Genomic DNA, 25362 nt, shown 5'->3' with positions numbered 1-25362 from the left:
AAACCAATGTAATAATTTCTGAAAGATCATGCAAGACTGAGAACTGGAGTAATGGCTGAAAATTGCCATCACAAGAATAAATTACATTTTAAAAACATATTCAAATAGAAAACAATTATACTAAATTGTTATAATATTTCACAATAATTAAAGTTTTTACTATATTTTGGGTCAATTAAGTGCAATCTTGGTGAACAAAAGAGACTTCTTTCAAATACAATAAAAAAAATCTTGGCGACCTTGATCTTTTGTACAGTAGTCAGTCTCAAAATTATAGCGCTCCTTTGCTCTCTTTCCCTTAATTTTGCTTTGAAGTAAATTTTCACTTCTACTGGAGAGAACTATCTCTAAAAAGACAGAAGTGGAGTCTCCATCACTGGTGGGCTTACTGCGGTCAACTAAGCTAAGCCTTTTTAAAATGCGAGAGTGCCCCCACTCTTAACACTGTGTGTGGATCTGCTGAGACATCAAGCCTTTGTTTACCTTGAACAGAAGCACTGTGTTATCTGCAGAGAATATAAGACAGGGCGTGTAAGCAAATAGCAGCACACACACACACACACATACACACACACAGGATGGTGTTTGTGGTTTGGAGACAGGATGGTGCTTGGTGACATCACAGAGGAAGAGGTAGACTGACAGAAGTATTATTTCTTCTTTCTTCTCAATGAAATCAGCCAGAATATCTGATTGGTGCCCTGAAAGCTATAACGATCAATGTTGTGTACTACGTAAAATTCTGATCGGCCTTTTTTTTTTAAAAGTAACTAATTCGGTCAGAAGGTTTTGAAACTATGCAATAGTATGGGATTGTTCGCTTTGGGACACCCTGAGAATTTTTTTTTATACAAACAAAATTTCTTCGAGTTTTCCACTGTCTTTGGACTCACGGCTCTACATTAGCACATAAACATGTTTTGGATCATTTTCCGCTGCCTACAGAGCGGAAAGGTGCAATCATTAAAAACTTCCCTTAAGCTGTAGAGCCTGAGATCACTACACCCACTCTTTCACCTGGTGCCGCACGCGGCTTTGACGCTCTTCTGTCAAATTGCTTCCCTTAAATGAGTGGGTGTTAAGCGTTCTTAATTTAGAAGAATAGAAATCAACAAACAACACTCTGAGTGTTGGGAAAAAGCTATGCTTGCATCACTTCGCAGCACCTTTTCAGGTTTACACAAATAACGGAATATGTTATGATAGGACAAAAGTAGAAACAAATATTCAGTTGTGGAGAGTTTCTGAAGGCATATTGGGAGCCTGCGAGAACTTTCCACTCATCTTGTTTTCTAGTCAGTTATATCTTAAACTCCTAAACCACGTGCCAATGCTTGGTCACACAGCACTTAATAGCAGTTTACAGTAAAGGACACCTCCCAATACTGAACACTTCCTCCTGGGACAGGTAAAATTACCCTTGCACTGCTGAGGAGGGGCAGGGTGTGAATCTTTCTGTCTGACACTAGACAGGGTGTGTGCATGAATCGCTGATCGTGTGGTCATAATAGACTTCAACACAAAACGACTCTCTTGATAAAAAGAGTCATTTCAGAACTCAACAGTTCCATCTGCTAAGAGCAAAACTCACTCTCTCACACACAAAAACACATATCTTGCAATTACTCTAGCAACATTAACATTTGCAGAAAACCCAATGTGCAAGAGAAAATCATTTTATTTTGGCTTTTAATGTACAATTGGACAAAGAGACTTTTCAGATTATTTATTAACAGGCCACTACATGCTTACAAGAAAACAAGCGGAAATCAGCAAGTACAAAAGGGAATGTTAGTGGCACTAAATTGACTTTTAATGGTTTTTAAAACTGAAATGGTGTCTTAGTGTTACAACTCAGAGGCGCTGTTGAAATTTTGGATTTGTGAAGGTTTATCGCTTCACAGGCTGGAAAGAGGCAGACTTGAAGCAATTAAGCTGGAGCTTCATACTACTCTTAAACTTATTCAGTAGCTCCTCCAAGAGTCTGAGAAAAGAGAGAGAGATAGAGATAAACTATAAAACAAGCCAAATTTACCCTCAATAAACAAAATTATCACTAAACATCTGTACTTATTTTAAATATGTCTGATATCTTTACTTATTGCACTATTGTGTCAGGACAATCCGTTCAATTCCTTTTTTGGGGGGGTTGTTTTTTTGATGGTAGTATTAATGGTAGTACAATGTATAAAAGTATAAATGTATTTTGAAAAAATAAACACAGTACTTGGTTATCACAAGAAAGACGTTCAACGACCAAGGCAATGCAAGTATCGTACATTTAACTAAATGAAACAAGAGGTTTAGTATAAGTTGTAGACCTCATTGCAAAATTGATGGTTTCTGCTCAGGTGGTTAAGTGACCCATTTTCCATAACGGCACTTTCTGGTTTCTCAAATGGTTTCATTCATCCACTTTAACTCCCGTGTGTATGTATTTGTGAGTTTTTGATTCTGTCACTGCATGCAGAACAATTTCACTTCATTGATTCCTGATTTTGCTACATGCTCTACTGCATTAGTACTGTAAGAAAGTTAAATAAAAATAAAATTTCTTAGAGCTGATATGAAATTACACTGAATGTTCGCTGGACAAACAGATTAGTTGTTTGTAATATCAATTCAGCTACAGTTACTACTGTCAGCTGATATAAATAGTTATAATCAAACTGAATAAATTGTAATTATTTATCAAAATTTCCCTTTAGAGCTAATTTGCTACATGACTGAACCAAACAATGTCACTTGGACATGTCATGTCATGCTCTAATTATCATCATCTCTGATGACTAATATTTTTTGAGTTTTTCAGGGTGAAGTATAACATTCGGTATGTATTTGACTGAAACTTCCAAATGTTACTGTGATAACTTACTTCTTGTCAGCTCCACTCTGTAGCTGTGGGAGAACTTCCAATGCCTGCTTAAAACTAGTGCTGAGACACAGAGGAGACATATGAGTCAACATTACACACCCACATTATCATACTAACACGTTTAGGTTTTAATTGTATTAAAACATCTGTTGTTGAGTGTGTTTATGTCTTACAGGCTCTCTGATGTGAGGTAGGGCTCTATGGCGTCTCGCAGTGCACAGATTTCCAGACGTGCCTAGAAAGAGAAATATTTATGATGGAGAAAAACGATGATTTTGACTTTCAATATCTTAAGATCAAATGTTAACTGTCCCAATAAGTGACTTGTACCTGCAGTGCACCGTTTTTACTAAAGGAGGACACACACTGCATCAGGCGGCTCATTTCTTCAGCTACAGCCTCAATGATCTTTGATATTACACGCGAAACCAGCTCCTTGGAAACTGTGAAAACCTAAAAAAAAAAAAAACAGATATTCTTTGGGACGGTCTATTCAGCTTTGCAATCACAGAAAGAAATTACATTTTAAATATTGCAATTATTAATTTTGAAATGGTAATAACTGGATGGATGCACTTTTTGGGCTTTAAGATATCCACCACTATTCACTGCTGTTATAAAGCTTGGAAGAGCCAGGACAATTTTCAATATAACTCTGATTGCATTCGTCTGAACGAAGAAAGTCATCTACACATAGGATGGCTTGAGGACAAGTAAATCATGGGGTGGCTTTCATTTTTAGGTGAACTATCCCTTTAAGAAATGGTCATTAAAAATTGTAACCAACCCCTCAAATAGCAGTGTATGTTTACAGTTGATTGTACATTTCGTCAAATTAATATTTTTATTTTTTCCAATAACTTGTCAAATTGAATTCTGGAATTGTCTTATCCGCAAAGAAAACATGTGATGCGGTCTTAGAATTTGGCTAAAACAAGATAACTTATAATCAAACACATTGTTGCTGCTTACTTTTTAGAATTGAAAGTGTAAACATAACGCTTTTAAATCCTGTCTATGTAAGTAGCTCACAAGGTTTTGGAACAGAAAAGGTGATAAAAGGTGATAAAAGGCCTGTTCACACCACAATTTATCACTATAGCTGCGGTTTGGACTCTGCTATTCCTTAATATTGAGAACGATATTTAGAACTATATTGTTATCTTTATAGTTATCATGTCTAACAGGGTATTTTTAAAGCAGATGAGCGATTTGTCGAACTGAAGGTTTGAGCATCTCACCTCAGCATGAACAGAGATGATGCTGACCAAAGCCTCCTTCAAATAGCTCCTCACACCTGGGTCAGAAAGAGAGAAAGGGAATGAGGAAAGGTAGATCAAGCTACGAGAGAAGTAATTTTGTATTCTTTGCAAACAAAAGCTATTCTCATAACTTCATACAAGTAGGGTTGAACCACTCTGGTACATGTACTATGTTAACGATGTCCTTATTACATTTCTGTGCCTTGAATGTTTCAGTTGCATTGCAGTCTATGCAGGGTCAGAAAGCTCTCGGATTTCATCAAAAATATCTTCATTTGTGTTCTGAAGATGGATGAAGGTCTTGCGGGTTTGGAATGACATGATGCTGAGTAACTAATGACAGATTTTTCATTTTTGGGTTTACTATTCCTTTAATAAAAGTATATATATACTAAAAAAAATACATATTTATCCCAAACTTTTGAATGGAAGTGTACATTCATGTCTAATAATGTTGGTTTGTCTATTTTGGGAGCTAATTCAGAGCAGTTGTGGAGAAAAGTAGGTTTTACACAGTTCAACAAGTTCTTCTTATAACATCTCAGAAGCAGGAAGCATTCTTGTAAGTTCACAAATGATTCACATAAACCATTGCATTTAGTAAAGTATGCACCAACACACCCGATCAATACACACACACACACACATACATTACCATAACTGAAACTGACATAAAAACAATGACGGCAAACTGAAACTGCAGATATAAGACTAGCAAAAGTGTGTGTGGATATTTCTCTATTAGTACCATCTCCAGGGTGATGGTGTTTCAAATAGACAAAGTCTTCTAGAAACGTCCACAGAGGGTTTTCAACATTACATTATTGAGGTGTGTAATACCTGTAGGTGGAAGGCAGTCCTTCCAGTCAAAGTATCCGGCATAGATGCCAGGCTCCAGAGAGCCGACAATAGGATCCGTTTTTTTCTCGATGTACGTCTCAAACAGATATTCATCCAGCTGTCTCAATGCGTCTATGCTGACCTGAAGAACAAGAGCATGCTTTCAGTTCAATTACAAACCACTGATCATACAAGATTATCTCCTGAAGTACATGTGACCTTAAGAAACCATTTACATCACACACTTCTTGCAGAATGAGTAGGGAACACTCATGCATGTCCATCATTTTGATGTGTGTTGAATTTAGGGAAGTCCTCAAAAACCAGAATGGAAATCACCATCTCAAAAGGGAACAAAATCTGCGGGAACTCTGTGTCACACCAGAGATGGACATCTGTCCTGACAGATGTGTGTCAGTCTTCTCTGAGAAGCAGTCCAATTGTTGTTAATTGTTAACAAGTAAATGGTTTGTTCAAATCCTTCATCACAATTAACAAAAGTAATAGAGATGCAGCTCTAAATCATTCTGAATACCACTATAACACAAGATCAATAATCAATTATTATTTCTTGTCTGTACTAAGATAAATATGTCAGAGATACTTTATCACCATGTAATAAACCTCTTCTGTGGGCTCTCCAAGCTCTTATTCAGAGTTCAATTTCTCTGAAAGGTGCAATGCAGAGTATTTTCATCATATTTTATTGATTTACACAAACCCGTTGAGCCCAACACACTCTTTCACTAAAACCATCTGCATTTACTGGAAAGGCCAACCATAACCTTTCACGAGGGCATGACCCCTCACCCATCACCATCTTGAGTGAGTTGTAATGCCACCATGAAAAACCCTCAAGCTTCTCCTCAATCTACATGAGTCATTCTCACTTCACTAAAATACACAGAAATGATCACACTTGGAAACACATCTGTTATCACTGAGACAAAAGAAAAGAAAATGTCAACTTTGGACTGGAGTAAAAGGGAAGTGTGCATGTGTTTGTGTACCCTGATGATCTTCTCTGCAGTGGTGAAGCCGTTCTTCTCCAGGTGCTCAGCCAGATTGAGAAACGTGTGCCTCTCCAGATACTGACAGTTACTTAGGATGATGAGGAGAAGTTGCTCCTACATGAGCCAGAATAAACAAACACATAGCAACTGAATCAGTTACAATGAACATATAGATATCTAGAGAAAGATTTTGAATGACTTCTGAAGGATCACGTGACACCTAAGACTTGAGCTTTACATACAGCAATAATTTTTTTTTTTTTTATAATATGTTCAAAAAGAAAAGTCCTTTTAAATTGTAATAACATTTCATATAATGACTGTTTTAACTGTATATCTGATCAAATAAATGCAGCCTTGGTGAGCATAAGAGACCTAGTAACCCCAAACTTGTTCATTTATATGCATACAGTTGAACGACAGTTTGTGGAGCAGTACTATAACAGATATGATTGGGTATGTTTGTGCCTCTACTTAACCATAAACCAGTCTGTGAAGGAGAGAGAGAGAGAGAGAGAGAGAGAGAGAGAGAGAGAGAGAGAAAGTGAGAGAGACAGAGGGGAAACCTGCAGCTCTTCCACTGCAGGCTTGGGGAAACCCCATGTGCTCTCTGAAGAAAAAGCTGCTATTTTTCACAACACATGACTCCTGTGCATGATATTCAAATGTTTGCTGTGTTGCAGATGGAAACTGTGACAAAAGCATCCACAACGGAACACAGGATGTTTTCTTGGGAAAAGGTTTCTTAACAAACTAATAAATAACACACACACACACAAAGACAGTGGGATTTTACTAAAAATAGTATTTTACTGTTTGTTTGTTTTTGCACTATTTTACAAAAAAATAAATAAATAATTGCATTTATTTGATATACTGTGCAAATATTTTAACTAAGATGTCACGTTTCAAATTACAAACCAACATCATTTGTGACCCTGGACCACAGGGGTATATTTGTAGCAATAGCCAAAAATACATTGTCAGAATTATTGATTTTTATTTTATGGCAAAAATAATTAGTATATTAAGTAAAGATCATGTTCTATGAAGATATTTTGTAAATTTCCTACTGTAAATATATCAAAACTTAATTTCTGAATAGTAATATATGCATTGCTAGGAAATTCATTTGGACAACTTTAAAGGCAATTTTCTCAATATTATTATAATTTTTATTTTTTATTTCTCAGATTCTAGATTTTCAAATAGTTGTATCTAGTTATATCTTATCCTAACAAACCATACATCAACGAAAAAGCTTATTTATTCAGCTTTCAGATGATGTATAAATCTCAATTTTGAAAAATTGACCATTATGACTGGTTTTGTAGTTCATGGTCACATATGTATAGTTTAAAATTGGCACAAAAAGTATTTGCATATTTTCTGGTTGTCAAATGTTACTGGAACATGTCCATAAGTTGATGTTATGAACTATACCCGTGGCTGCTCTGCTAGGACACTTAAACTTAAAGGAACTTACTTCTTATGGACACTAAAAATCCCCCTTGCATGACTAGATAGTTGTAAGGCTGGGCAAAAATAGATATTTCGATTAATGTTTTTTTTTAAATGCAATGTTACAACAGAAAGCTTGTCATTCATTCAGTGCTTATTATGGCAGAGATACTGTTGACAAGAACAAACCATGATTTGCAATACTCTACAAATCTGTGGAAGCATTTGACATTACACGTAAAGGCACCATAATTTAATCAATGAATGAATGAATGGATGAATGAATGAATGGCGTTTTGTTTACGCCAGCACGGATGACGCTCGTGGTGTTTTCAACCTCGGTCTTCTCACTACAATGATATGAATATACAAATTTCATCCCTAGCTGCTCTGATAGCTCATATAAATATTTCATATGGCCCTATTCTTGTTTAAAAAAAGGACCCTATACAAAAATAGAAAAATAAAAAAAAGTTATTAAATATGAAAATACCAATCAAGAGCTTGTGAATCAAAATCAAATCTGGACATCTGAATCAATACCCAGCCCATAATTGCAAATATATATAAAGAAATGCCTCAAAAAAAGTTTTTTTAAAAGGAGGGTTTAATAGAGGGAGGAAGCACTCAAGGTTAGTTGAGGTCTCTGAATATCTTTAATCAACAAGGTTTCGATTTGATCATTTTTAAACTCTCTCTCTCTCTCTCTTTTTCTCAGTCTATCATGTTTTCAGTTTTTAGTAATACACTGACACTGTGGTTCAGATAAACATCAACAGTGTTATTTGGATTTCAGTCAGAGAGAAATCATTTAAAATAAAGTGAGAAGCAGAGCATGTCAGAGTAGCATGAAGGCAGCTGTTATCTAAACTCACTTCCTATTCTCCGTACTCAAATATCCTGTCACATAGTGACATCCACCTCTGCAGTTTACTGTGAATAAATACCACATAGGGCTACTTGATGTAGTAATCAGCTAACCAGTCTACACATACTGCAGTTTATTTATGTGGCCATTTTTGACATTTTATTGACAGGGAAAGTGGATATACAAAAAAAGTGAAGAGTGAGGAATGTAATGAGTATCCAACGCATGTCAGATTCAAACCCTTATCTCCCATATGAGCACCACAGCTTGATGTGCTAACTGCTAGGCCACAATTTATATTTTTAATATGAATAATAAAACTCTCTGTATGTGTTTTATAGCACAGTACTCTTTTAAATATGCATTATTCATGTAAATAGAGAGAAAGAACATGGACAAAGCTGGAAATCAGGAGGGGAGGGGGAAATGGCCTTACTGGTTTTGAAACAAAGTCTTCTTGGATGCTTCCAAAAAGATCAGGCGAGGCCAAGTCCACAGACAAACTGAAAGAGAAAACCTTGATATCATACTCCCACTGTAAACTTAAACATTCAGACTAAACAATATATATATATATGTATATATATATATATATATATATATATATATATATATATATATATATATATATATATATATATATATATATATATATATATGTCTCAGTGACACAAAGCTGTTCAGACTTGCCTGAAAAAAATTTGCAGCACAACAATGAAAAATGCAATACTTAAAAAATATTAATTTTATGAAATATATTTTTTACAGAACTTTACACCATTTGCTATTTTTAGAGTCATTAAATCAAAATTACTGTTGAAAAGGTATATATAATATATTACATAATAAACTTAATATACAATAAAACTCACTGAGAGGTGCCAGTTTCTCCATCAGTCTTGGTGCTGAGATGCTCAAGGCACTTAATAAAGACCTGTACCAAGCAGAGACATACATATTATTTTTATTCAGCATGGATTACATTTACAAATCCCAACATACACAGAAACGAGAACACAGTACCTTCATTATAGAAACACACTGCTCACAAGCTTTGTCTTGAACCACATCCAGATTAAAGATCTGAGAACGAAAAGACAGAAACACATGACACTAATCACTCTCCATATAATCTGCAGTAGAAGGGCAGAGGACGAGTGTCGTGTGAATATTTGTACATTGATCTCTCCGGGTTTACATTCCATGGGCTCCTTCAGAGACTGCAGCATCTGAACCATACACTGCTCAAACTGTGCCGGCTGAAACAGACACACCATTCATCCTCAAGGTTTGGATTTTCACATTTTTAGAATGAAATGAACTAGATCAAATATACTAAAAGCTAAAGATTTACCAGTGACGTGATTCCTTCATTGTCCACAACCCAGTCTTCTTTTTCTGCAAGTCTCTTAACGTCTAAATAACACAAAGTATAATCAATATTAAATAATCAATAACATTGAAAACTCACTTCCCCCATTCTCTCATCCTCTGTATTAAGGAAACTACTTTAATTGGGGAAGCTAGTTTTTTTAAAAAGTATTTGGCTATTAGTTATAACAAAAAAGTACATATTTACAGTAAAATCGAACTAAACATCCTCAGAATCAAAATCCTAGTGATAGACAGTAGAATTTAAGCCGTAATTTAGAAATTAGTAGTATTTTGCAAAAGAGAAGATGCAGGGGTTTTTGTGCAATTTTGTGAGGTTTTGAAATGACTAAAAAATTAGTTTATACTGCTCCAGATGTTGACAAGCTAGTGTTCACCAATTTATCTATGGTTCATTCTGTGAATAAAACTTTAGTTCACTACACCTGTCTTCATAAAATCCTAAAATGACTAATAAGTTGTTTATTCTAAACTTGAATGCAAATATATTTAGTTGAGAGCTCTAGAGCTCCCTCTATTGTTTGCATCTGGAGCAATCTACATCAGTGATAGACTGATATTTCGGTCAGTCCATCTTGAGATTATCAGTGTTGACCAATAACCTTATCTGCAAGGCATTTTAAGAAAATACTCTGTAGAATAGTTCAGCAATCTCATGCCATTGTTTGTCTGAAATATAAGACATTTACAAAAGCTGAGTGTATGTGTAGTTTTACCCTCTTCAGCGTGCTGTAGTGTGGTCAGCAGACAGTGCACACGCAGGTCCTGAAGTAAATCCTGAATCACCTGCAGCAAGTCATTAGGAATCTCTAAAGCTGACAGAGCTTCCAGACTTAACCTAAGAGATTAAATCAAATGAGTTTTGTGTGAAAACACAAGCAGAGGATGAACAAGGATGTACTGAAATTTCTGCAAACTGAATGGGGGGAAAAAAGGCTGAAAATGCCAACAGAAACCTGTACTTAAACATTTAAAAACAGCATCTGTGACATAAAAAACAGCAGCCCGCATCTGCAATGATCCTAGTTTAGCTGGATATAATGTAACATTTGAATGATCATGATGACTGAAAAAAAAAAAAGGTTTTATGTTTCACATTAACCACAAAACAACACACTTGCTTAAAGGGATAGTTTACCCAAAAATAAAATTGTGCCATCATTTACTTAACCCTTAATGACTGACTTTCTTTTGTGCAATATAATTTTTTTTTTTTTTTTTTATAATGTTGGTTATCAGACAATTTTGGCCATGACTGACATCCACTGTATGCACAAAAAACACACACACGGAGACTTCACAAATTTTTTTCTTTTGTTTTTCATGGAATGACATGATGGTAACTATTAAGGACAGAGTTTTCATTTCTGGGTGAACGGTCCCTTTACGTCGACAGAAGAGTATGCAATCAGCAAATTAGTTTTTGGCTATGAATTTTCATTTTGACCGATTACTAATTGCTACATTTCTACTCCAACCTCCCTCACATACCTGACGGTGTGGATGACCTGAGTGAGCCAGGCTCCACTGAGAGGGGTTTTGGTGTCCCAGCCTCCATACTGCCTCAGCTGCTGCTCAGTAAGAGAGGAGGGTAACAGAGCCCCTCGAACCAGCTGCACCAGACGACAGGTCACCTCCTCGATCATGCCCTAAACACAATCAATTGTGCCAAACCCATCAAGGTTTTTCAAAAATAATTGTAATTTAATAATCAACACTCAGATAAAAGCTAAAAGAGTTGTATATAAACAATTAAATTGCACAAAAGGCGATGTTTTTATCATCTTTGTAATTATATAATTCTGTTTCTGCTATAATTATTGTTGAAATCTAAAGATTTAAATGGTTACTGTATAAATTGTCTTTTAAGACAACAGGTTGAGTAAATATAAATATTGTGCCTTTCAACATATCTACTGATGTTCATGATATTCATGCTTATTCTGATTTTGGTTCATCAATATGACATGTTCACTATATCAAAATGCGCTATGGAAGAAACGGAGATTAAACAACAGTTTCCGTTAATGATTTAGCCCTCTAAACAGTTTCAGATGAAACTGAAAATTCATTTTTGGGCCAAATATTTTCAGTTTCATAAATTTTGGTGCATCACTACTCTTGAACCTTAGTGGCTCATGCACACACTCTTAATTTCAGGACCACAAGCTCAAAACCATTCCAGCTGCTTTACTGACCTTAAAGTCATTCTGTCTTTGCCGGGCGTTCTTCTTTAACTTCTCCACCTGACCAGACTTCTCTCCCGTCTGTCCAAGACAACACAGTCAACAAGATTATCAAAGCATGATTACATTAACCTTTGTTTCGAACACGTCTGAGTCTATTTGTCCATGCATCTACCTCACTGAACAGACTGCCGTTGACGTAAGAGATCCACAGTTTCCAGAAGTTGGGCAGCTGACTGATGACCACGTCTGAGAGCTTCTCCACAAACCTCACCTGCTGAGGACTCTTATAGAGCCTCGCTGAGAAAATATGTATGATATAATGTTATGAAGACAGCAGCATTCGGTTTCTGAAATTAAAGTGACTGACGATGAGCTTTCTGTGACTTTCACAACTCATGCTAACTAGGTGCAGTTTCAAATTAGCCGAAAATCATACATTACTATATACCTGTATATAATATGTGTACGATTTTTTTTATTGTCTTTGAAAGAAGTATATTATCCTCAACAAGCTAAAAGCAGTAAAAACTATTATATTGTGGAATATTATAACAAATTAAAATAACGGTTTTCTATTTTATTATAACTGAAAACAATTTTATGCCTTTGGCGGCAGAGCTGAATTTGTCAGCAGCACACGATCCTTCAGAAATCATATGTTAATCATTCTGATGTTGTACTCACAGTCATCTTTAGGTGTCTGGAAGCTGCCTCCTCTCTTCACTGGAGCTGAGAGGCTGATCCTGTTCAGGGCTGAGGAGCGATCCAGCTCTAAACCGACACCACCCACTGACACAGAGAGACACGATGAATCCTTATCTACACACGTCAGCATTTAACAATGAATCATGTTTATAAAATAAAGGGTTTCGGTTAACCCCACACACTCAGTTAAGAGTGCCAATTCATGCTCCACTCATGGACGGATGTAGATGAAGGCATATTTTGAGCCTTGCTCATGGGGAAATAGGTCTAGATGATGCTGCACTCTTTCAATCTGTGTTTTTTTTCTTTCTTTTTTTCCCAGTGATTTGAGCGCAAATAATGAGGCAAATGCTTTTATGCAAAGTGACTTTGTGCGCTTTGCTCAGAAACCAAACCAGCTCTAGCCTAATAATAAACTAAGATACATATACATGTTCTACTGCTTGATATGTTATTAAAATATTTTAAACTTGGTATGATAGGCTACATGTCTTAATCTCTCTCAGAGATGGCATTTATGCAGGTACTAAATTTTTACAGATTTACATTTATATGCACAGTAAAAAGTTTTATTTTTTATATTTTTCAACCTCAAAGTTTTTTAATCTGCTAGTTATAGAGTCAGCCTCCTCTTATTTGAGGCTGTGGTTTCACCTGAGATTACTCAGTACACAGAGTTAAATATATTCCTCTTATTTTACTTTTATTAACATCTATTACTACTGTTTTAATTAAAACATTTTAATCAGGACAGGTCCCTGAGCTTGGATTCAAACTCGGTCACCTGAAGCCCAACCGTACTACACCTCAAAGGACTGTCTATATGAGGCTTTCAAATCAGACAGTCAGAAGATATTTAAATGTTATTATCATAATGAAAAATATTATTTTATCAGTTATACAAGGAATATTTTTTTTATGATAACTATAAAGAAAAAATATAGGCTGTAAATTCATTGAAATAACGGTTTTCAGTAATTGTGTGAACATCTGGGTAAAGCCCCGCCCACTTCCGGATTTTATCCTGATACAGATCATTTTGAAATTGTTACAGATAGAGATATTGGCTCCTCTGCACACCCCTCATGCAGCAGCTCTTCTCTGACAGTAGATGGCACTAAAGATCTTTCTGGGACTCTTCCTAAGTCTTGATTAAATTGTTGATATAATCTGAAACATTCAATATGTCCACATGGTGTACACATGTCATGTTTCTTTCTCACAGATAAAGATGTATACCATTCAGCCACTTGGATATTTACTCTTTCTTTTGATAAAAAAAAATGCTGGTGTTGATCCAGGTTTCCAATCATCTCCTGCGTTTATCTATGCTCCTCTCTCTCCTTGTATTCCCCGATGTCTGTCTCTCTCTACAGCAACCCCCCCCCCCCCACCCACTCTGCCACACTATAGCGCTCTGTGGACTTCCTGTTCTCTATAAGGTCATGACCAGACCACACACGGGCTGCTCTCTATCTAAACAAACACACACAGGGCAGAACACACACACTGCTTTCACTCGTCGGAGTTGTAGAGGACCCATCAATTTATTTCAAACTATCTGCATGAGTGTGTGTACCTTTCTGCTCTTTGATATAATCTTCTTTACAGTTTTGCATCAGCTGCAGGATCCACTTATGTTGAGCGACTATACATTGCCATGCTGGGTCACCTGGAGCATGTAGATCCGACAGGTATCTTGAGTAAAAAAAGAGAGAGAATCATTAGAGCTATATAATGATGTCCTTTTTCAGGACCCCTTAAACCCCTCTCACAATGACAAGTCATGTAAGTCAGGGAATGTAATTACTTAAAATAAATAATTAAATATCAAATATTTTCACTACCACTCATAAGCTTGGGGTAAGTAAGAAATGAATACTTTTATTCAGGAATGATACATTAAGTTGATCAAAAGTGACAGGAAAGATTGAAAATTCTATTGATTTCTCACACAGTATGTTTTTAATATTTCCCTGGCATCAAAAAGCATGAAAACCCCGGTCACAGGTGATGAATAACGTGAGCTTTAACACACCTGATATAGCGTTTCTGATCATGTAGAGTGGATGGCGTCTCCAGAAGTTTATCCAAAAGCAGTTTCCTCAGGGTTTCCACCCGCGTCTCCACCTCCGAATACACTACAAATAGATATGCAGAGAATCTTTTTTAACATTTACACAGTACTACAGGTAATGTGAATATATGCGTCTCATATTAATATATGTTATAAATGATTATCAGTGAAGATCAGATCACCTTTCTTAAAGACAGGGACCTCTGTGTTCCCAAAAAGAGATTTGGCTTTCTCATAATCATTTATAACAACGTCGTAATCGCCCTGGAAGGAAACCATACACATACATACAGTCAGTTTAGCATTCAGAGATCATTATTATTTCTCACAAAGTATACGATTTCGGGTGGTACGATTTTGCAGTGTTTTTAAAAGAAGTCACTTCTGCTGCAGTTTTTTTGATACATTTTTATATACAAAAATATTTTATAATAATTATGAGATATTGTCATAATACTATTATATATATATATATATATATATATATATATATATATATATATATATATTTTTTTTTTTTTTTTTTTTTTCTTTTTAATTAAAATTATTATTATCTTCAGCAGCCATTACGTCAGTCTTCAGTGTCACATTTTTCAGAAATCATTCAAATATGCTGAATTTAGTATTCAAGAAACAAACTTTTTTTTTATTATAAGCAATATTGAAAACAGTTGTGCAGCTTAATATTTTTGTGGAAACTGTTAAACATTTATTCTTTGATAATCAGAAGTATCAAAAGAACTACATTTATTAGAAATCTTTTTATTTATTTATTTATTTATTAATTTTCTTTACAACATAAGTCTTTACTGTCCCTTTTGATCAGTTTAATGTGTCCTTGCTGAATAAATATATATATAATAAATAAATATTCCAAATATCCCTGTACCCAAACTGTACAGCATGTATGCATGTATGAATGAATGGGGGATGCCACCTTCTGGATGTTGCGTTCAATGTTGAGTGGCAGATTAAACAGAAATTTGAATCTCTGGAGGACATTGAGAGCACTGCGTGTGGAGTCGGCCTTGTCCTTTCTGCCCAACACTTCTTGAAACAGGGTGTCAGCAGTTTCACTTGCTCCTGAGAAGAATGAGCAAATGGAAAGAGATGAGATAAGGGTGTAGAAGGACAACAGCTGATGAAAAAATGGTTTAATCATCCTTATTCGGTTCGAAATAATTTCAAGATCTCTTACGCTCCCTCTTCTTGGGTGGTCGGCTATTCTGGAATCCTTTGGTCAGATTTAATAAGAACCAGCCCCATGACCACTATAAAAGTCCCACCAGCCTTTTTTCCACTATTGTGCCCCTTTGTGATTGGCTGAGAGTCAAAGGCAGTAAGTGGCTTTGGTAAGAACATAGATCTAAATGTACTTGTAAAGATGGGTGGCGAGGAGGATAAGGAGGGGCTTGCGATGAAAGCACGTCAGTGTGTGACTGGTTTATTTGTGCGGCTCGGAGGAAACGAGCATGTTTATTGACCTTCCGTCACATGAGAGAATTGATATGGAGATATGATTGGGATACGAGTGGTCTCGAACACACGCAGACGCACTCACAGAAACACGCCGAGGTCTGCGTGAAATGTGTGGCTTTGATGGTCTAAAGAGAATGCATATGCAACTCTGATCTTAAATTAAGCTGCTTTGTGTAATCGTGTGTGATTTTGAGCATGTGTCTGGGTTTATGTCTTACTGTTAAGGACGTTCTCTAGTCTCTGCGTCATAGAGCCCTCCACCTTCTCAGTGCCATCCGATTCAAGCTTCTGATGGATAGCTAGACAAAGACAGTGAGAGAGCGAGAGAGAATGAGAAAAAAAGTCATGTTTGAGAGCATTTCCACTACCGTTTAAAAGTTTGGGGTCAGAAATGAATACTTTCATTCAGCAATGATGCAATGAATTGATCAAAGGTGATAGTAAAGACATTTATAATGTTACAAACGCTTTATATTTCAAATAAAAGCTTTTGAGTTTTAATTATAAACAATCCCAAAATATAATCTTCTTTTGAATTGTCTGTGCATTACAATTACAACTTGCAAATAAAATATGAACTCTTACAACCACCTACACAACATTTTACAATATAAACGCCATAATGTAAACGCTGTCATAATTCATCAACAGTAGACCATATACAATCACTTGGCATAAATGTGTGCTATTCACTGATTGCGAACTGCTCTGAAACCGCGAGCCTGTAGAACGTGCAACAATGCTGTGTATTGACTTTCAATGTGTTGAAAATGTGTTCCTCACATTTATTTAATCACAGCCTTTTGATGTTTAATAATCACAATAGACCGTATCGTAATTCCTGTTTTTCTGACCCAAATTTAAGATCTTTTAAATGATAATTACGACTTGTGTTATACCATTTAAGATATTTAAGACTTTTTATGACCTTAATTTAGACAAATCTGAATCTGAGACATTATAAGACTTTTTAAGGCCATACACACACACATTATATATTATATATATATATATATATATATATATATATATATATATATATATATATATATATATATATATATATATATATATATATATATGCTATAGAGTGGCTAAATACGAAGATAAACCATTGCACAAAAAAACTAAATGAAGTCTCTTTTCTGTCTCCACATCTGGATTTGGGAAACTTCTGTACACAATGACGTCATGGCTAACCTCCGGCTCCCCCCGGGGTCCGGAATGCTATGTGGTACACTTCCTCTGTCTCTGAGGTATGTTTTGACTTCTGCCTGGTAAGTTTTTGGGAGTCTTCTCTGGGAATCCGTGCAGCTTCCGTCTGCTGCTCTCTCGTTTCCTCTCAGCACAATGACAACCTTATTACAACCTCGTCTAAACATTATGACAACCACGCCTTGTTATCCGTCCTCATGCATGTCAATCACATGGAAACGCAGTGCTAAGAATAGTTCTTCTGTTTGACTCCAGACAAGTGACCCAAGAAAAGTCTAACACACACACAGACAGATTTGGAAAATAGAATCTGCACAGTGCCATTGACCTCTGATGACAGCAGTCTGAATAGAGACACATACACCTGTGTACAATGAAGATGCAAAAAAAAAAAAAAAAAAAAAAGAACTTGATTAAAAGTCCAATGCAACTATATGAGTCTATTTGAGCTTTACTTTTAAAGCTTAATATAGAAGCCAACCCATTGAAAAAAAGCTTAACAATTCTTCATCAGAAGTCCACAGAATATATCCAAAAAGTCAAAAAAAAAAAAAAAACTATACTATACAGTCTATATTCACAAATGAAACTGATTATAATCAATTGCAATGTGCTTCCAGTCTTTAATTCAAATTGACTCAAAAAGCCAGAACTCAAAAGAAATACTGAGCTTTCCAATGGTCATTACAACATTGTATTCACAGGATGAGTAATTTCAACACAATCATTCCAACATGACCTAAACGCAATAAAATCCTCATGGACACAATCCAGTCCCACCCTATATTACTTCCCCCACAAAATTCTGTTTCACTAAAATATGCTTCTGTTCCCTTCAGTCAACTGCAAGAACTGAATTACTTACGGTTGTATTTATATGTTTTAACGTACACACCAAGCACACATACCTGCAAGAGCATCCTGAGCCTCAAAGAAAGTGCTGAGACCTCCTTTCACGTAGGCCAGACTGCCCTCATTCTTCTTACAGGCCTGTTTCTTAAGATTTCCCACAGCTGCACGCAGTTGCTCAAAGCTAAAACAGCAACAAACATAACACACATCACACAAAAATCTATTTTGGCAGATTAACAAATGCACAGATGGATGGTATATAGACCGACCTGGTTAAAGAATGGTTCTCGATGAGGTACCAGGTGGCAGAGAAATTCTCACTAGTGAAGTCTCCGCTCATTCTAGGGAACATGTTCTCTAGATCCTTCAGAGGAACCGTCCCTCTGAAAAACAGAAGACAGACACCCACACAGCTGGTCTATAAAGACTCATCACGAAAACACCACAGATCATAGACCATCTGATCTACCACAGTCCAGACTATAGAGAAAACAAGACCAGATCTGTCCTCATATAAACAGCACTGCATAAGCCAACCCACAGTGTCTTTTGATGTGTCACAGAATAGACTGATGAAATACATAAGACTCACATACCGCTGAAAAAGTTTGAGATTTATTTTTTGAAAGAAATAGAAAATCAACATGTTAGAAACACTTCTGAAGAATCATGTGCCACTGAAGAATGGAGTAATGGCTGTGGAAAATTCAGCTTTGCCATCACAGGAACAAATATTATTAAAAAAATATTATTAATAGATTTCTTAAATTACCATTTTTACTATATTTTAAATGCAGGCTTGGTTAGCATAAGATAAAAAAAAATTAAAAATAAAACATTACAAAATGTTACCCACCCCAAACATTTGAACTGTAGTGTATCTATAGATATGCATTGACTGAATATATAGATATGCATTAATAAATAGTTAAAGATGCTGCAGAGGTCAGGGAAAGGAAGAGATTCACTTCCTATCTAAGGAAATGGTGTACCAATGACTTCATCCAGGTAGAAGATATACACACAATGGGGCTGTTTCTACTTTCTGTTGAACCTCCTTCCTTATAAACACAGCAGTCCACTCTTATAAACACAGGGCAGTGCTTCTTGGGTGAAGTGTGTGAGGAAATGCATTTGTTATGGTCTATGTGAGTGTGTGTTTTAATCAGAAAGTCAGAAATGAAGCACATATGTGCATGTGTGTGTGAGTGTGTGTTGAGTAGAGAAATACATGTGATTAGTTGTAGGTGTAAATGTCTTACTTTCTAAGTTCATAAGAGGACAACACAAACTCAATTGTGAATGTTTCTTTACTTGTCTATTTCGATGCCCAAAGGGTTGGCCGGCCTCAACGAGAGAGGAGAGATTCCTTTGTTGCGATCGGTCCTCATGTCATAGTAATTCAACTCATCAACCCAGACCGCAGATTGATCCAGAATGCCTAAACACAAAAAAACATGCACATACTCATTGGTTGAGTGCTCAAAATCCATTGCCGTCTTCAAAGAGCATCTGTGTACATTCAAGGAGTGTGTATCTATCAAACCGAAATGATGATTTTGCCTTTAACAGACACTGTGTGTGTTAACATGCACAACAATATGCTGACAATGCAAAAATAAAAACTCTTATGTGAGATCCGAAATCATCGTTGTAAGATTGAGCATTGTAAACATGCACGAAGTGTGTGTACATGAGTTAAGAGGGCACTGTGAGTGTGTGTCTCACCGATCCTCTCGGGTTTGAGCAGTTTGAAGGAGACCGTGGACGTCCCTCGGCCTCCGCTCTTGGTGGTCACAATGATCTCGCCCTTGTCATCTTTAGCTGGACCCACTCGACACACTATCTTACTAGCTAACATCCATTCTGCTGTCAGCAAGCAGTTATGACCACAGATAGACAGACCTGACAGACAGAGACAGACAAAGACCAAGAGAAAAGGAAGTTAATGCCAAAACCGATGTATTTATTTCCCCCCCAGATTTAATAGACTGATAATTTCTCTATGAAGACATTCATATTAACAGTGGGATGTATGCGTTTTCCTTTCTTATCCCTTTGCTAAATCAGAAGAAAATGGGTGAAAATTAGAAAATGTCTGAATTTTAGTGTTCAGATGTGTGGGGACAATAAGACTTTATTTTCATGTTTTTGCAAAAAGTCTCCTGTGCTCACATAGACTGCCCTTATCTAATCCAAAAATGTTTTAAAATATTATTACAATTTATAAATAGTATTTACTTCTATTATTATCACTATTACTTATTATTATCAATACTGAAAATCATTATCCTGCTTAATATTTTTAATAATAAACCGTGATCTAAAAGTTGAAAATAACATTTATTTGAAATAGATTTTTTTGTCAAATCTTCACTGTCACTTATAATCAATTGAATGCGCCCTTGCGGAATAAAAACATTAATTTCTTAAAATAAAGCTTAATTGCCCCAAACCTTTGAACTCTAGTGTATGTTTGTTCAAACGGAGGGTGTTTATCTGTAATGCAATGGCTATATACATGTTTATTACCTATGAGATCATTGGGTCCAGTCCCCAGGTTCTCTCCACGAATAGTGACTTTGGTCCACGGCGCGCCCTCGTTGGGTGAGATGCCAGTCACCAAGGGAGGCTGGCGCGCACGAGACATCCTTTACACACCTAGACTAGACACAGGTAAACACTAAGTGTTTTGTTTAGGCTCAGGAGGCATTCTTAAAAAAAGGCATTCTCTGCTGAAAGCCACACATTAAAAGATTCAGCACGTTCAGTGCATTTAAAAAACTGTTAGACATGAACAAATAAATCTACCCAACCAGCTTACACTGAGCAAGCGTGTTACTGTTCGGAGAGACACAGATGCTACACTATAGTATATACACTATACTAGTTCAGAAATCAGGGCATTTTTCCCGTGCAACAGTCACAAAAGCTCTCTCTCGTATACAAACACCCACACGGAGCACAAGACTGACAGCTCCAGGGCGGTCTGTGTGGTCTGGTAGGGTGTGTTTCTGTGTCTGTGTGGTCTCTGGCATGGACCAGAGAGAGAGATAAAGGGGGACCGGGTGATGGTTGAGTTCTACAGCAGACCTTCAGAGTCCACAGTGCAGCTTCAGAAGAAGTCTTGCCATGTCTAGCAGTAATATAAACTAACTGTCTGACATGTATATTCACTGCTGAATTATGATGATGATACCAATTTCTTGGTAAATAGTAAAATTGTCTTTATAGATTACATAGGTCAATGGTGCCCTGTGTTATTATTATTTTTTTTTTTTGTCTGGGTGTGCACTAAAATGCAATTCATGCATACTATGATTTAAATACACCTCTTTTATGATGAGCACGTTTTCATTCAAAACTTAAAAGTGTGGCAAAAATGTCAAAGTGACAACAATAATTGTGAAAATAAATAAAGATGAAAATGGGGAAAAGTCTATTAAGTGGCTTGGCATTTTTTGACAAAACAAAAATAAAAAAAATGAGGGGTAAAACAAATCACATTAAAAAAAATCAATTAAAAGGATTACATTTTAAAAAAACGTAAAAAAATGCCTACTGCTCTGTTACAGCAAAGTCTGATAGAAGCGAAAATGGTAAAGTCAAACACACACACACTTCTGTGAGGCAACATTTGGGAATGATTGACTGCTTAGATGACTGACACCTGAGAGTCTCTATGGAATAAGGGGCTTGTCTCAGACAAATTACTAAGCGCCATCCTATCAACACTCAGTCCCCTTTATAAACACAGTGACCCCCCACCTACAGCACACACTCTCTCAGCAGGAGAAATTAACACTCCAGATGTAATAGTAGGAGCTTGAACAAAATATTTAACACGACACCATAATACTGCTGACTGCATATAATTTGTCAACATTTACAAAATGACTACTTAGTGCTTTTATTAGACACAAAAGTATAAATTCTAAATATTGGCCATGATATAAATAATTAAAACCTTATTTTATTGGCTAGAATTTTATTAATTGCTGCAAGTTTATGTTTAAAACCTTATTTTATCGGCTAGAATTGTATTAATTGCTGCAAGTTTATGTTTGCAAGACAAATAGATTTAAATAGATTTGCAGTGTGTTCACTGATCTATAATATATCTATAATATAGCTCAGTGAGTGTGTTACTTCTATCTCTAAAAGCTGTAGCCAGTAAACACCAAAAAGAAAAAATAGAAAACATGCATTCAAAAATCAACACATTAAAAAATATATAATTAAGTATCATTATCAATTTAGCTATAATCTGGTTTCAATGTGCATAATGATTTCAGCTATAATAATACATCAGACAAAAACCGAGCTCTTGCAAAGCATCATGAGCCCTGGGCTGCATTTTAAGCTGCTGCTATTAAGATGAGACGGAAGAAACATGATCCCAAAACAAAACAAGATGTTAGATCTCTCCTTGAAATGAAACAAAACAGATACTTAAGTCAAATTTGATTTATACGCTTACTTTGCTAAAATTATTATGCATTCAAACTGAGTTTGTAATTACTGACAAAGTAATGAACTGACGGAGACTGTTATCCTCTTTGATTAGAACAAACATGAATTTTCACAAAGATAAAATACACAACTAATTCACATATATTATGGTGAGGTTGTCAAACAAAACATGGACATAAACAGCAGCTCTGACAGATGACAATAGCTGACTGGCTAATGCTAAAAACAAGCCGACAGAATTGACAAGCCGACGACAACGAAATCATTGAAAACACAGTTTTTCCACATAATAAGAACCCTGCTTAATCATCTGCAAAGCAAGGTAAAATAAAACATTGCGATTACTTACACAGATAAAGGCAGGAGAAAGTTTCTGAAAAACAGTTCCGGTTGAGACGCTGAGGCCCCGCCCACACGACGAATCACGTGACAGACACACGACCAATGCATCACATTGAGCCACATAGTGTAGATGTAAACTGTAATGTAATTTTAAGGAATTTGGTATTTATTTTTTAATTATGCCTACAAATGACAGTGCAGTGAAAAAGAAGACTGATGATCTGAAATTTTGCTATTTGCTAAATGCTCATGTTTCTGGAGAATGAATGAAAGAAGGCTACATCTAGCACTTTTAATTTTGATCGTCATAAAAATACAAATAGGCCTATACTTGGTAAATCGCAAGAATATGTTGTAGGTTTGTCGAATAATATTTCAAAATAAAACAAAAGACTGTAAAATCCTGAACACTCGAACTTGCTTGGGAACTAGATAACTTTAATAGAAAACTTTTTGGTAGATGTCTCCTGACTGAATCAAAGTTGTTTAGTATTAGTTAAGGATTTATCATTCCTTGGTTTATTTTGAACTTTAATCATCATTAAATATGAATGTAAACAAGAGACAGATAGATTTCAATTCAGATTGAATTTTTGTGTATAATATATAAATTAAATTTATATAATTTATAAATTGTGTATAAAAGTTATTAATCATTTCATAAAACATATAACATCACGCTCCAGGTTTTGTGTTTCATGCTGTGATGCAACACTCAGTTTAACTAATTGTATTTCAATTATACAATGTTCAACATCAAAGTCATCCTGTGAGGTCACATGTAGATTATGAACCATTTTCACAATGCATATGGCGTTACTTCCACTTGTTCTGGGAAAGCGCCGCACCATAACACCACACAACACAGACCACCCAAGTACCATGTGCCATTATGCCCTCTCTTATCTCCCTAAATAGTGCACGGCAAAGATACTTTCCCTCAGATAAGGCCTTTTGGGCTCTTGGGAATGTCATTTTTTCAATCATTCTGAACTAATCTGAAGAATCAAATCCAATTTGACTTTCTTGCGGCCTCAACGCACTGTGTTGCGTGTGACGGCACCACAAGGGATGTTCAACAGTGTAAACACGTCATGTAGCCTCGGCTATTTTCTCAAGAGGGCCACCGACAAAGAGCCATCCAGCTAATTAACAGAGAAAATGTTAGTAAAATAAGATAACTCAATTAAGATCTTCACTGTTTGTTTGTTCAGCTCACCCACTGCTGATGATTGTTCCACATTCCTGATACGAAAGTGGCAATTACTACACCATGGGTCACAACACAGCAATAAGACTTAAATGACCAGAAACATCAGTACTCTGTTACAGAGTGAGAGTGGAACAGACACATAATACAGAATGAATAACAGGGAATTACATTTTTTTTTTTTTTTTCAGATTATGAATTAGCACTGATTCATGTTACTTCTGATTAAAAGTTTATTATTATTATTATTATTATTCACTTTTACACTTGGATGGCACTGTGTGCACATGATGGGGGCAGAAGAATGATATTTCTCTACATTATTGTTCTGCTTGAATGTGTTCCTCAATGTGTTCCCATGGGTCCTGGGCCAGCACAGGAAATACTGTGAATAGGCTTCCTATTACACACAGACACACACACACACACACACACACACACACACACACACCTAAAAATCACTCTCACAGAGCACTGTTACTGTAATAAAAAAATTCTGAGCTCTTGATGTCTTGAAGAACTACATGGATCAGTGAATTGAACAAGTTGCATTGATATGTTCACAAGAAGATACGCTCTTAGAGCACTAAAAACTGTTTTAAAAAATTTAATAGGGATTTTATTTAGAGCTTCCAGGTCTCTTTCTGTTCAAGCCAACAGGTACTTCAAAAGTTATAAAGGTTATTCAGTTTGGTTCTCATTTGAAAAGTTCTCTATTTCTCTTCAGTTATTCGTAATTTATATGTATTAGTGAATTGTGTTTTATTCGCAAAGGTAATTTATTTGTAAAGATTGTGAAAAAATTCATTATAATTTGTAAGACAACTCCAACAGGAGACATTTGTGGTTTATTATGGTATATTATATTTTGATCTTCTTTTTGACATTGTGTTAACACCCACTAATCACTGAATTATTTATTTTTATTAAAAAAAATATTGTATTATTATATGTTACGTAAATATTGTTTCAGTTATAATAGATATTAAAAGTGGCACATATACTACACATAATTTCTGGGTAGCGGTGAAAGAGTAGAAAAAAGTTATATGTACTCTACAACTGAAATATGTCCATTTACAAGTATTTTATGAAACTGTATGTGCCAA

At 35.8% G+C, this 25362-nt stretch overlaps 1 protein-coding gene across 2 annotated transcripts; it reads right to left on the bottom strand.

Annotated features, from left to right (window-relative positions):
* Positions 1-1660: 1660 nt before the first annotated feature.
* On the bottom strand, positions 1661-23161 carry LOC127938827 (exocyst complex component 2). 2 transcript variants are annotated; one of them, XM_052535725.1, is made up of 28 exons: positions 23051-23161; positions 20761-20889; positions 19957-20133; positions 19543-19669; positions 18498-18611; positions 18285-18409; positions 16380-16460; positions 15620-15765; positions 14865-14946; positions 14644-14746; positions 14185-14303; positions 12585-12689; positions 12073-12197; positions 11910-11978; positions 11203-11360; positions 10428-10549; positions 9674-9735; positions 9498-9578; positions 9343-9402; positions 9192-9253; positions 8756-8822; positions 5988-6104; positions 4978-5119; positions 4117-4172; positions 3206-3328; positions 3049-3110; positions 2876-2935; positions 1661-1984 (listed from the first exon to the last, which is right to left on the bottom strand). In XM_052535725.1, the coding sequence occupies exons 2-28, from the start codon at positions 20876-20878 to the stop codon at positions 1891-1893; spliced, it is 2757 nt and encodes a 918-aa protein (XP_052391685.1). In that variant the 5' UTR covers positions 20879-20889; positions 23051-23161; the 3' UTR covers positions 1661-1890. The 2 variants fall into 2 exon arrangements, with proteins under 2 accessions (XP_052391685.1, XP_052391684.1); XM_052535724.1 differs by having other exon boundaries at positions 20761-20894; positions 23051-23143.
* Positions 23162-25362: the final 2201 nt, after the last annotated feature.

The sequence above is a fragment of the Carassius gibelio genome, chromosome A20 (genome assembly GCF_023724105.1).
Source record: "Carassius gibelio isolate Cgi1373 ecotype wild population from Czech Republic chromosome A20, carGib1.2-hapl.c, whole genome shotgun sequence".
Lineage (NCBI taxonomy): Eukaryota > Metazoa > Chordata > Actinopteri > Cypriniformes > Cyprinidae > Carassius > Carassius gibelio.
The sequence above is the reverse complement of the archived record's forward strand: the minus strand, read 5'-3'. Positions and strand labels throughout refer to the sequence as shown.

Excerpts from the sequence above, each read along its gene's own strand:
- LOC127938827 (XM_052535725.1), bottom strand. The coding sequence starts at position 20,878 with ATGTCTCGTGCGCGCCAGCCTCCCTTGGTGACTGGCATCTCACCCAAC. Across the intron at positions 20,134-20,760 it reads TGGACCCAATGATCTCATAG|GTCTGTCTATCTGTGGTCAT; the intron begins GTAATAAACATG and ends TCTGTCTGTCAG. Across the intron at positions 9,403-9,497 it reads GTAAACCCGGAGAGATCAAT|ATCTTTAATCTGGATGTGGT; the intron begins GTACAAATATTC and ends TTTCGTTCTCAG.